A 13,839-nucleotide genomic window follows, 5' to 3' on the forward strand; every position below is an offset into this window, starting at 1 on the left:
GAAAAAACAATAATTTTGTTTAATTTTCTGTCAGTTGACCCATTTGATTACTGAATAGCATTGATTGATTTTGTTTTTTAAGTAATGTAAATAATAATAATATACTGACTTCAGCTGTTTAATGTCTTTGTAAAATGTATCTCTGGATTTGGGACATTTTTGTATTGGGTTCCACTATCCATCCTTTCATTATCTACACCACTTATCCTGAGTAGGGGTTGCGGGGGGCTGGAGCCAATCCCAGCTGACATTGGGCGAGGGGCGAGGCACACCCTAGAGAGGTCACCACTCTATCACAGGGCTGACATGTAGACAAACTCACTCCTATGGCCAATTTAGAGTCACCAATCAACCTAAGCCTCATGTCTCTGGGCTGTGGGAGGAAGCTGGAGTACACGGAGAAAACCCACGCTGGCACAGAAAGGCACCGGGTCAGCCCGGTGCTTGAGCCCGGAACATTCTTGCTGTGAGGCAACAGTGCCAAACACTGCTCCACTATGCCACCCCCACTATTCACTACCAAAAGATTAATCAGAAAAATAATCATCAGGTTAATAACTCAGGAAAACTTTTTGTTGCTGCTTTAATTTTGTATATATACTTACTTCTTACTTTGTGTGCTCACATTAAATCTCAGTTTAAGATGTGTATGTATCAGCAGGATTTTGAGACATCACCGTTAGCTATATACTGAACAATGATTAGCTTCTAACACACTCGCTGAACTCTAAGGCAGTTTTGGTTCAGTGGCCAAACCACATTACTACAACTTTAGCATTCGTCACGTGACACAAACTGGCCTAAAAAGGTTTTTACTATAGGCAATTGTTGTAAAATGAGTGGCTGATAAATGGTGAATCTTTTTTTAAGCATGTCAAACCCACAAATTAGTTGTCTTTATTATGAGTTTTGATCCATTTTGGTCCAGCATCATTTGGAAAGTCTCAAAGAACCACAGGATATTTTTATTTTATCCCATTTTTCTGTGTGGGGAGCCAACCAGAAGTCAGCTAATTCAGTGCTAGGGTGTGTGCTCTATAGGCCCAAAATTACCTAAGCACTCTGAACATCTGGGTAATTTTTATTACCCAAAACCGGAAGAAATTAGTTTTTTTTTCTTCTTCAGTGGATGCATCACTGAGCAACTTAAAGTGGCAATGGCATGGCTGTTTCCAGCCACATTAACTGTAGGTAACTATAAGTATCGGGGCCAAAGAGCCTGTGGGATGCTCATTTCCAGCCATTTAATGTTTAATATTGGGTACCTTTAGATTAGCTTGGCACCCATCATAACTCCAAATAGTCTGTAATTATTTCAGAATGATAAAACCAGAGAGCCTCCTGAAGACGAAAGGATAGTTCATGAACAATCCTACTGGCGGTCAGGAAGCTACAACAGGGCAGAAACAAATAAGCTACGTTTTCAACAATATAAATAACTAAAATCCTACCTGACATATTCGAGCCAGAACATGAAAGTGAACAGCACGACAAACCACAACAGCATTGCTTAATTTGAATGTCTCCTCCACAGATAGGTAAACAATGGTATATGTACCAATGAAAAGAGATGTGTAACACTCTAAACAAAGCAGGTAGTTGAGAAACCCCATATTTTAACTGGCATAATGCAGACATAGTAACTTCTCCAGCCTTACAACAATTCTTTCTAACCTTGCAAACAAGGCATTAACAGACATGTAACATGTTTTTCTTTTTCTTTCTTTTTTCAACTTACCATTAAGTCCCACCGAGTAGTGGAAACATCACTCCCTTTCACATACGTAACTCCAAGGTCAGTAAATCCAACTGGCGGTTGCTGCGTCTTCCCCTACATGACCACATATAGTCCCAAAGTAGTGAAATTAATTCCAACAGGTATCCAACAATAACATCATGGGTTATTAATCCACTCATTAACCAGCAACACATCACATGCGGCAGACACACTGGCCTCAAGCAGTCAAAACAAGCTGGTACTGTGCTCTGGGGGAATCCAGCATTAATGAGCTGATCATGCACCACTGTGGGGGCTTCACAGGCTGGATGCTTGTAGGTTAGACCCAGTCAGGTAAAACCGCGAGTCCCTGTACAGGAACATTCCCAGACATGCAGTAGCCTCAGGCCCTGTATTTTTCTCCACATCCCCTGGTCACAGTGCACCAGCAGAAGGAGGGAAAATACTGTATATTCACAAAACCACGTGCAGTCAAAAAAATTCTGCTTTTACAGTGTCGTCGGTGGATGTCAGGTAAACTCACATGAACGCACAGCTGTCTGGAGATAATGACCATTGAAGGAAATCCTTAAACTATCACGTAATTCTTTACAGAGGTGGAAAAATATGTCTTGCAAATGTGAGTTTTGCAAGACTTGTATAAACCGAGTTGCTTCTGCATAGAAGTGCAACATCATTGGTACACCATGTTTTTTGAAGTTTCAGTCATGTTTAAAATGATAATGCATCATTGTAACATTGTAGGTAAGTCAGAAGACAGAAGAGCATGCTATGGGCTCTTTAAATAGAATTGAACTGGGTGTTGTATTGTTATCCGGTATCCAGCTCCCCATAATACATCAGTGTTTATTGCTCGTACATTGAAGGAGTTTTCAGTGATGATGGAGACATCTTGTGTTCTGCACTAAAAGTTTTGAAATAAAAATTGGTTTAAATGCCTTATTTATAGATTCTACATAGTTTATTAATTGGATTTCTAAGTTTGTGATAGAAAATGTTTTGCATCAAATTTCATAAAAATGAAGCTTTTCCAAAACATAAATCTGTCACCCAAGCTCAGCAGTCTTAGTATTAGCATGACACTAGTGCCAGTGACCCAAACTATTAAAACCGTGATGTACTATAATGTTATAAAATTATTTTTGTTTTTTTTTGCTTGATGTGTCATCACAAGTCCAGTAAGACAGAAATATGTGTGTGTCTTCCTTCCCTTTACATGATGACAGCATTGCGAGGCCTGGAGCACTGCCAAGCGCTTTCATTCACACCTGATTAGATCACTGTGACCTGGATAACATGCAGCGCTCAATGCTTGGCAACTCTCTGCCACACAAGCCTTTTGTTTGGTCCTAACAAAATACTGCTCCACCACTGATTGCCTTCCACTTAGACTCAGGTGGCATTAAAGTAGGTACCTCAGTGGATGTCAGGATGGCGGAGCTCCTCCACCCTATCCACTTCCCTTGTTCACTCTTTATGTCTCTACCCGTAAAGATCTGTTCTCACCATGGTCAGCAAAGCTGCAGTAAGGACCCGGTTTTCTGTTATGTCTGAACTAAACTGTATTTGTACAGAGAATCACAAGAGCACATGCTGTCAAACATAATGCTCATAGGACTATATGAGGCAGATGTATCACTATCGTGGAAGTAGAGAAATAGAGAAATATTTGGTGACAGCTTCGATTAGATTAAAGCGCTACTTCAGAATTGTTCAAGTCAGCCTCCAGCTGAATTTACATATACATATTCTGGACTGTTTCCATCATTGTTTTGTCTTACAAAAAGCTGTTAACTGAATGCTTGTTTTAGAATGTCAACTTTTTTTTTTTCTCTAGAATAGGTCTTTTACTTTGGGGATATGAGGGGCTGTCCATCAACTTGTTCCCCCAGTGTCTTGTAGAGCTAACTACTTTCATTTGTTGAAGTTTTTAGGGAGATGGTTTCTTCACAGAGGAAAATATTAAATTATAATGCTTTCATTGCTGCTAAGAAATGTTTAAATAAGCAGTCAGTCCTTCACTGAGTCAGATTTCAAGTTGATTTATTGATCTGTACCCATCCAGTACAGAAATGGTTTGGTTCAGGATGCGCAGGTGAAAACGGCTAGTCTAGCCTAATTACATGCAAAAAGTAACATGATAAAATACCACAAAAATGCACTTTCAACAACTTTATAATTGTCTTAATTATATGCATCTTGCCAACTTTTTTAAATTGTGGGATAAGTGAAAAGTAACTGAATACATGGCTTGAGCCTGCACACAATTCATTTGGGAGAACAAGTTTTTTTTTTTTTTTTTTGGTAAAGGGACACTTTTTGTTTTGGATGAAATATATTAGCATTTTACAAATTAAAGACAAGGCCACTCACCTTGAAAGATTCACAACTGTATTTTGAATATTAATTTTTTGTGATGTCACTTGCCATATAATATTTAGCTGCCCAAAAACTTGCTTGTAGCTAAAATGGTGATAGATAATGCAGAAAAAAGAAGTAATAATCTAGTTAGATACCGGCTCCTATATTCCCTTCACTGAATATGTTGTTTCACATTGGCTTTGTCAAATCTTTGCAGTTGGAAGCTAGGTGCATTTTTTTTTAAATTTTGAATGGCTACCAGGCTTGCAATCCACACCAGCTTCCAGTTTTCCTGCAGAGCTAGCTGAAATACATCCTGGGCCAGTACTGATCTGCTCTCCTTATTTTGCTTTAGAAGCAAGCCATTTCCCAAAATGTTGAACTGTTCCTTTAAGGAATCAAAGTTTTAGCATGCGGCTTATGAGTTTGTTGATGAAAGGCACAATTTCACAGTGATTTATTTATTAATTCATTTTTTATGGCTGTGGCTCGAATTACATCTCCTCCCTCAACAGCCAGCACTGTCTTCACATTAGGATGTTGTTCTGTATCGAATGCGGCATCTCGGTAAGGATTCAGCTAATTATGCTGCCAGGCCTGTTTCTAAAACACCTCTTTGTTGTGTTAATGTGCTCCTTGTGATAGCATCTCCATCTATAACCTTCTCCATGTGTACAGATAACCTGGAGGGGGTGGAGTGGTGTATGTAGGGCGCTGGAAGTCGGGTAGAGGGTGTCAGAGGGAGTGTTGTTGCAGCATGTCCTGCAGCTGTGCCTACGATGACAAGCCTGTCCTCAACCTGCCCTCCACCAGACTAAACACATCACACAACTTTAACTGCAGGGCTTCCTGTCTACTTTCCCATATTTGCAGTTGCACTTGTCTTATTACTTTGGTGAGGATGCCGTGCTGTTTGTGGATCTCCGCAGTACTTCTTTGCATTGCAAGATGTAGTTAATGCAGCAAGAATAGTTAGGTTGACTGCTTGCCGATGTGTACTGGACTGACTGAATGCACTGAACCATTTTTTTGTGCCCCTAGCAGATCTGAAGTAGTCATGTTAGATCTTTCTGGGCCACATGGAAACTAGGTCACTGTGCTGTGCTGTCAGTTGTGCCTCTCTCAAGTTGCATGTGTGTGTAGAATAAAACAGAAAAATAGGGCTTTTACATAAGGATGGGATGGGTTCCCCAGATATGCAGTTTTGCTATTGCAGAGATTCTCTCCAACTGCAGCACAACACCCCCCACCCCCCACCCCTGTGATTTCACACTGGGGAAAGAGCAAGATAGAGAGAAACAAAGAGCGTGTGAGAGAGAGCGATGAAATTCTCATCCTTGGTTGAGATCCCTAAGAACGCTTGGGAAGGCAGGATCTTATTATCACAGCAAATTTGCTATGTGCAGAGTGGAGGAGATTAGATGCGTCTTCCCTTTGAAGTGTATTTTCCAACCACTGCGATGGCAAATTCCATCAAGTGCTAGAGCAAGCTATGATAAGAGGCATGGGTTATGAATGCTGCGGCATTAAAAGCCATCATTTGAGCAATAAGATGAAACACTCACAAACCCCTGCTAAATGAAAAATATTTCCCCTCATTTCAGAACTGTCACTCACAACTGTATTGTGGAAAAACCACAGACTAAAATAAGTTGCATTGGATGATTTAGATAAATATATCAAAATATGTTGAATATGGATTGTAAAATGATTACGTATGGGCACATGAATGGGGACACCCATTTATTTTTTTCATATTTTTTCTCCCAGTCAACTCTGAAATAATGCTGGTTTAGATTAAGTGCTTTCTCTTATATAAGTTCTTATTTATAGAGATTAATAAAATTAATTCATGTAATACAGAATGCTGGTTTGTAATGAAAGGGAAAGCTATGTGCATTGTTAAAACAGGATTTTTCAGAGAATTGTGGTGAAAACAAAATTCAAAGGGTTCAGATTTCCAGGACAGACATGGAGGTGCTGTTGGACCTTGATCAGGCCAGCTCAATGCGTCCTCCTCAGCCTTTGACCTTCACTTTGAGAGCTGCAGCTTCTCAGGGGTTAGGTTGTCTGGATGGGGTCGCAGGGGGTAATGTGAGGGTGAAAAAGAGTGTCACTGAAGTGACCCCACCACATCCAATGCTCCCCTCTCAGGGTTCCTCAGGAGGCCTACAGAGCGGGAGGACATCCCAGGGGATTAAGCTGAGGAGTGACATCCTTGGCCTGGGCCCCAGATCCTGTTGCAGCCTCAGACCAAACACAAACAGTGCAGAGCTGCTGGAGGTGTCTCAACATGCTGGGGCACATACTGCTTCTAGTGTTGGTCCACTCCTTCTCGCTAAAATGCTGAGTAAATCAAATAGTAATGATCTTGATTTTTGCTTTTTCTTAGATTTTTATACTAAGTTCTCTGCTGTGTGGAGCACCTAGTAGATGTAAGTCTGTAGGTTAGCTCTTCAGTTTGCTCTGCATGTAGTACTGCAGAAAAAAGCTATAGACACTGTCACTGTTTTTAAATGCACTTAAGTAATGTTGCTGTTGTTGAAGTAAATGTGTGTAAACCAGAACCCTCCTTTCTGTCAGGATTACTGAGCAGAGGCAGCACAGTTGATGTAGATCTCTGCTGATTTCCTGAGCAGGTTCACATTTAGCACAATTTCCTACTGGTTTTTATGAGACGAGTGTTTGTGTCAGTGAATGTAGGGGTGTGTGATACTGACAAAAAAAATATCTGGATATTTTTTGGGAATTGTATTGGTAACAATAATCAGACGACACTAGGCTGCTCTTGGTAATAGCATATTAATTGTTGCTTACTACAAACAACATATTTCATATAATGATTTAATTAAAACTCAGCATTCAATAGGATACAACAGTACACAAGCCAGTTTTCCACAGAGTTAGTCTACTTGTTTTATTATTACTATGACACCAACAAGGGGAGGCGACCATGGCCAAATGGATAAAGTTATAATAGTTAAAGGTACCACATTATATTTAGAGGGATTCCTAACATTCTGACCCTCTCATGTATGTAACCGGCAAGGACAAAAATATAGAGTCCATAGGTGTGACTATTAAAGTGTAGCTCCTCTAGGCAGTCTCATCACTCATTGGCCCTCGCTCCTCTTTGGGATGTCCTTCATCATGGCGGACCAGAATGACTTCTGAGTCGAGCGAAGATTGAGAACAGAGGAATGATAAAATATGGATATTGGGGTTCACCTCCTGTCTGCATGACACTCATGTGTTTGTTGGACCCAGCCATCACCTCCCTAATACTTTTAATGTTCTATAAGGTTTTTTTTTTTTTTTGGATGTGCATGGTCTCTGTTCTTTGTCTTTTGTAATGCTCCATGTCTTTGTTTGCCAACCACCATAAAACACTAAGAAGAAGGATGCAAAGAAGGACACAGGGGCTGCAATACAAAAACGTCGCCATGTCACAGTTTAACAGCTGTTATTTTGACGCTATGATGTTTTACGCTGCGGGCCAATGTAGCTCTTCTACATTTTCATGTGATCTATATTTCCTTTGAAATTATAACCACTTGGATTTTATTTTGACACAGCTACTATTGTGCAGTTAGGCAGGAACAACTATTATTATTCACACAATGACTTGATATTAACAGCCACATATATTGTCAGTTATAATTTTAGCAGATAAGCACACTTGTTAGTAAAAGGCCCTCATATTCCCATTGGTGTTTTATACTGTATAACAATAACATACCATTAACTAAATCAGCAGTCTGTGCCATGTACTATATATAGCATGCAATTAACTACAGTATATAAAGCTTATATTAGTTGGTGTTTCATCATTGGAGCACACGGCTAGCAACTCTCCTCATTGTTGAAGCTGGAGAGATGTGACAGTCAAGGCAAACCAACTCCTCTTCTGTGCTGGGAAGTAGTGAACTGCATGTAAATAAATAGTTGAAATACCTTTTACAGTAGCTTTCTGGTAGTTCAACTACATTTACACTATATTTACATAGTGATCCAAGTAGTTAAATTACGTTTTTGACATTTTTATTTTGTTGACTGCTGTCGGAAAATAAAAAAAAAAAAAAAAAAAAAAGCCTTTTGGATAAGAACTTTAAGAGACTGCTCATGTGTCATATAAATAAGAGATTCTGCTATGACAAGTAAAAAGATAGGCCCATTATTTAAACCAGTGTTCAAGCCGTTCATGTTGTCTAAAAAGCTGGAAGCTGTAGACTGTTTATAGACCAGTGCTTGAGTCAGTCACATGGTCTTAAAAGATTCAAGTTAAACATTTTATTTACAGTTTTAATTGTCCTCAGATAATGCAAAATCCAGATTTGTTTACAACAAATATATAACATTCCTTGAAATGCTGTCCTTGTGAAAAGTCCAAATGGGATTGTTTTATTTAGGACAAGTTTAAGTCTTTTTTTTTTTAATTCAAAGTAGTTTAACTACTTTTTCTAAGTAGTTTTTGTTTACTACATTAACTAGATTTCTCCCTAGAATAGGTCAACTTCTTCCAGGGTGAAGTAATTGGTTGCTTGCAAAGCTACTTTTAGCTTCCCCGACTGTGAGACTCAGATGTGTAATTTTGTGTTTCAAGGACTGTCAACGTGACCTGCATGTCATTCTTGTCCTTTCTGGGCCAGTATAGCAGCCAGTAGTGAGCGTGCATCTTTAGCACTCCAGCAGCAGCTTCTGCTCTGAGCCACAGTGCCTGCCAGTAGCTCCTGTATGTTTATTTTACAGCCATTATATGCTTTTTGTGTACAAGGATGACAAGCAGTTTCTAGATGCACAGTAACATTAACAAGCAAGAAGAAAGTTGTGCATTGTTGCTTTCTGGAAATCCAGCTGTCCTTCAGACTATAATAGGTAGATGTTGGAGTCTGCCTTACAGGTATGACTCTGGTTGGGATGCTGTAGTGTATTTATTCAAGTATTGAGGTAAAGAAAAACGACAATTCTGTATTTCAGCATGGAAAATCAACAGAAGAGTGAGCGGGGCCAAAGAGGCCTTAGTTCCATATAATGTATTGCCTTGGTTATCTGGTCACAGGACAACTCTTCATTGTGTGTGTGTGTTGCAGCTGGCACTCGGCACTGGCCTTCATCAGAATAACCGGATGAGGTGACTCTGTGTGTTGATCTGCCCTCAGACAACAGAGTCGCCTGTCAGTAATACAGCGACTGGCTCTTCAGTCACATACTGTTTCTCACACGCTGCTGGTGAAAAATTGAGTTGGTTTTTGAGGATGCCTTCCTGCCGAGCTCTTTTGGGGTATTTTTAGACTACTGTCTTTAAGTGTGGATCTGAGAAGTGACACTTTTCACTCCTGATCTCCCACCTTTTCCCTCTTCTCCATATGCTTCATCTGTGTCTGGACTGTCTTGTTCAGTCTCTTGCTTAAAGTTTAAGTCAGAGGATAAATGTAAGAATGATGTTTAGTTTTTTCAGTCATATGGCATAAATACAGTGTCTGCATCATTAAAAGCTTCATGAAGTGTTTTATGTATGAAGGCTTAATGTCTCCCTGCTGACAGCAAACTGATTCCTCCCAGGTGTTTCCATGTCTAGATGGAGCAATGCTTCCATATGTGTGCATATGGAAGCATTGCTCCATCCTTCTGTTTTCTTGTTCAAGTGGAACTATAGCGCTGTGCGCACATTTCAAGGACCCCTGCAGAATAATTCATTTGATGTCTTGATAAGCGATAATGGACCCAGAAAGGTATTATTCATATGCCCCAGTTCTCTTTAAAAAGTCTGAGGCTTCTACAAAGTGTCTCACCACTTCTGTGACTACCCCCCTCTTTCAAGACTCACTCGTCTGGTTGAAGTGGGCCCATTTATTATTTAAATCCCTCCATAATTCATTAATTCCCCACCAATACACCCTCTGTTTCTCATTCCTCATCTAGTGCAAATTAGCATGAGCTCTGTATCTGGAAGTCTTACAACAGAACAGCGAGCGTAAGCAAGCAGGCAGAGACACTGTAGCTCAGGCCAGCAGAGATGGTTTAGGTGCTTATTTCCACAGCTTGTGCCGTGACGTGATGCTGGGTGACATATTCAGTCTAATTTATATCCTAAAGAACCAAATAGCTGTGGCCTATTTAGTCTAGCTGTCGATAGGGCGATGTCACCATTTCTGCTTCGTAAGGCTGCCTAGCTCTCAGTGCTTGATGTGACGATGTCAGGAGCATTTCACTCAGCTGCTGACGAAGAGGGTAGGGGGTTGTGGAGCCTTCAGATTAATCGGCTAAGTTTTCCGAGACTGTCGTGCAGTTTTTAAGACATCTATTAACCAGTGTTAAATATTCACACTTGCCCTGTTGTTCTATTTGACATGAGTTATGTTCTTTAATATGGCATAATAGTCATTGTGTGATGATGTTTTGGGGGACGGGGGTAGTTAATACATTTTCTTAATTGTAGAAGAAGTTCTTCTGCCATTGCTATGTCCCCCTCTTGTCCTTGTTGAGGTCACTGGATCATGAATTAAGTATTTTAAAGATCCTGTTTATCCCATCCCAAAGAATCTCACTTACCCTGTAGAATCACAAAGATATTTGACAACATAGTATGTGAATTATCCAAAATAACTAGATTGTTTGTGGAAAAGGTATTGCTGTTGAATTTTACATGGTGTGAACACCTGTAAAGGTTCTGTTCACCTCCATTTTATTGGCATGTTTCTAGATTGACAGCAAGGAACCAATCAAAGCACAATGAAATCATCTTTTTTTGGGAAAACTCTGTTAGTTGAGGAAGACTGAGATAACCTTGTCTTCTAGAGTTTACTATCATATACTACCAAAATGCTTTGCCAGCTGTGTTGTGGCAACATAATTTCTGGCTGGGCTGAATGAAGTGCTGCATTTCTTGATGGTAGCAGAGTTGCTAGTAGGCGGTTTGGATGGATGGCGTCATACTAAGTGCACCAGTTTAGTTTTTATTTTATTGTGACTTGAATTCCACGTGCCTGCGGTCCACTGGTTGATAGAAACCTTATTAATCCCAAAATGAAATTTCAGTGTTGCAGCAGCCACTTTACAAAGTAACAAAAAAGACAAGATATGTAAGGAATACAGTTAGGTCAGAATTAAAACTGCAATTACTGCCTTGCAGTTTTATGACTCCGCCAACCAGGCAAGTTGCAGCTTACATGAATGTCTGTCCAGACTCATACAGTATGTGGTGAAGACCGCAAAATATCATTTGTCTGTCGCTGGTGCAGAGGCATAAAAATAGAAAACTTAGAAAAGAGCCTAAATAGTAATATACTAAGTTGCACTGTATACAGTATCAGTGCAAGTGGGTGCATCGATGGATATTAACAAATGATCATATAATGAACAGATGTACTATAGAACATCTATGTGGTCAGAGGAGGTCCCTTTCCTGACACAGAGGACAGTCACTGTGTATTCCTATTAGCAGGAAAGGCTTCCTGTAGCGTCCTTTGTCATAGAGAAGCTGAAGCAGTCTCTGGAAAGGGAAGTGAGGTGTTCTCCATGAGTTCCAACAGCTTGTGAAGCATCCTCTTCTTGTTTAACTAATGCGTGACTCATGATAATTTATTTCATGAATTACTATGAGATGTATCATGGGTTCCTGTTACTCACTAGTAACAAACTATCAAGTCACTGTGGCTTTCTGTGATTAATCGATCATCAGTTAAGGAATGCTGATTCACATCTACTACATGCACTTATTGATGTGCTACCAAATTAGCTGTATTCCAGAAACACAGAGGTTCATTTCAGCCTCTCTATAAGCAGAACAGTACCCATTCCAATGGAGGGATTAAGCTTTTTGCTTGTTGCTGCATGACCCAGTTGTCTGTATGACTGTATGGATGAATGTCACATTTATAGAAAGAACTGATTTCAAACATTATAGGAAGGTCAGTAACAAAATGCTAACAATAATTTGCACCTGGTACCTGGTTTGAATATTTTTTAACCGTTGTACAAACATACACTACATTATTTTATATTTCCATTAGAATAAATACTCTTCTCCCATTCAAATACATAGGTCTGAAGTGAACCATTGTCAAACTAGAATGCATCTGATTTGATGGCACGTCGATTAAATGTATGGAATGGATATGAATCAACGTTCCTTAACTGATGATATATTAAGTCTGAACTAATCACAGAATGACACAGTGACTCGATCCTTTGTGAGTGGTGAGTAACAGGAGCAGAACAGATTTTACATAAATTCATGCATCAAATCATCATGAGTCATGCAATAGTACTTATTTATTTGGTTATATTACTCTAAGTATATGATTGTAACCTTATTGTGAAGTCTTATCAAATTTGTACTAAGCATAACCAATTTTAACATGGATGAAAAATCACCAGAAAAGTATTTTAGCCATACATATGGTAAAGGTTTCTTAGCAATATTCAATAAAAATGTTCAGCTTCTGTGACCTGACTTGACGACCCATCTACAATAATGTCACTGACCAAATAAAGGTGTTCATGCTACTTTTACAGATAAGACTTCCAGTTCAAATAAATAATCAGATATTTGTGAAAATGGTTAATTCAGAATGTTGTACATAAATTTATGCACGCTGTTATAGTGGAAGCGCCTAGCAGGCAGTGATCTGTCTGCACTCTACTGCAGCAGTGCATTGAGTTCACGCATACCTGCTCCTTCCTGCAGTGCATGCCTCAGCATGTCAGGCCGAGTGTCCCGACTTCGCACACAGACATAACATTACCAGTGAAGAAGGCTCAGTGCTCAAATATGTTCTGACATTCCACCTCTGTTGATTATGTATACTGATAAAAGTTTTTTCTATTTTCACAGATGCAGTCAATGAAAGTAATCTAGGTAAGTAGCATTCTCTGATAAGATCTTATGAACCACAGTAATGCTGTTCAATGGTTTTCTGAGGTAAAAACTAAGTTCTCAAATTCTCTGTTTAAAATGCTGCGCTGTGAATAACCACCCAACACACAATACTGTTACTTCTGCTACTACTAGTGGTTTTAAATGACCATTTTAGGTTATGTTGTCATTACACAGAAATACTAGGTGACGAACCTTGCTGGTCCCTGAATCATATTTGTCTCAGAATAGAAAGTTCGCTCTCCTTTCCACTCTTTGGCATCATTATCTGCCCAGTGACAGACTTAGCAGATTGTGCCCCTTCTTTGCCATTTGCTTAGCTGGTCCTCTTGACACTTGGTGACATCAGCTTGGTTCAGATGCTGACTCACCCACCTTCTCAGTGGATTTTCATCCATGTTGACAGACTCATTTTTCTGCCATGCAGGGCATTTATTAATGTACAGTACGATAATGTAGATTTCAGTCGCTTGTTAACAGTGACTTCACATAAGTATCTGAATTTATTATATTGTGAATTTCAAAACAGTATCACAGTTCATTTTGTAGTGGCCATAGTGTGTATTTTGGGTGTGTCACAATTACATTTCAGATCTCAGTTTTAGACCTGTGAAGAACTCTGGCTCTGCTGTTAAAATGTTTTATGAAAAGGAAACACAAGGTAAAATAAAATTCAGCATCTACCAGAGCCGAAAGATTAGGTACATTATCAAACAGATGAGTAAACTCCAGGTCATTTCCCAGGCTCTTATATTGTCACAAGCCAACAGCAGGTAGATAAGTATGAACCTTTGCTGATTACGGTGTATGATTAACACAGTGATGAAGGCTATGGGCTACAACATGGAGGCTTGTCACATTC

At 39.5% G+C, this 13,839-nt stretch overlaps 1 protein-coding gene across 4 annotated transcripts in view; it reads left to right on the top strand.

Annotated features, from left to right (window-relative positions):
- The window catches only part of nr6a1a (nuclear receptor subfamily 6, group A, member 1a), a 101,529-nt gene that overhangs the window by 47,261 nt on the left and 40,429 nt on the right, over window positions 1-13,839 (top strand). For all 4 annotated transcript variants that reach the window (XM_020599248.1, XM_020599251.1, XM_020599250.1 and 1 more), the window contains one exon: window positions 12,936-12,959. In XM_020599248.1, coding sequence (XP_020454904.1) covers window positions 12,936-12,959 — 24 coding nt within the window. The remainder of the gene's footprint in view (window positions 1-12,935; window positions 12,960-13,839) is intronic.

Source organism: Monopterus albus, unplaced genomic scaffold (genome assembly GCF_001952655.1).
Source record: "Monopterus albus unplaced genomic scaffold, M_albus_1.0 scaffold40.1, whole genome shotgun sequence".
NCBI classification, from domain to species: domain Eukaryota; kingdom Metazoa; phylum Chordata; class Actinopteri; order Synbranchiformes; family Synbranchidae; genus Monopterus; species Monopterus albus.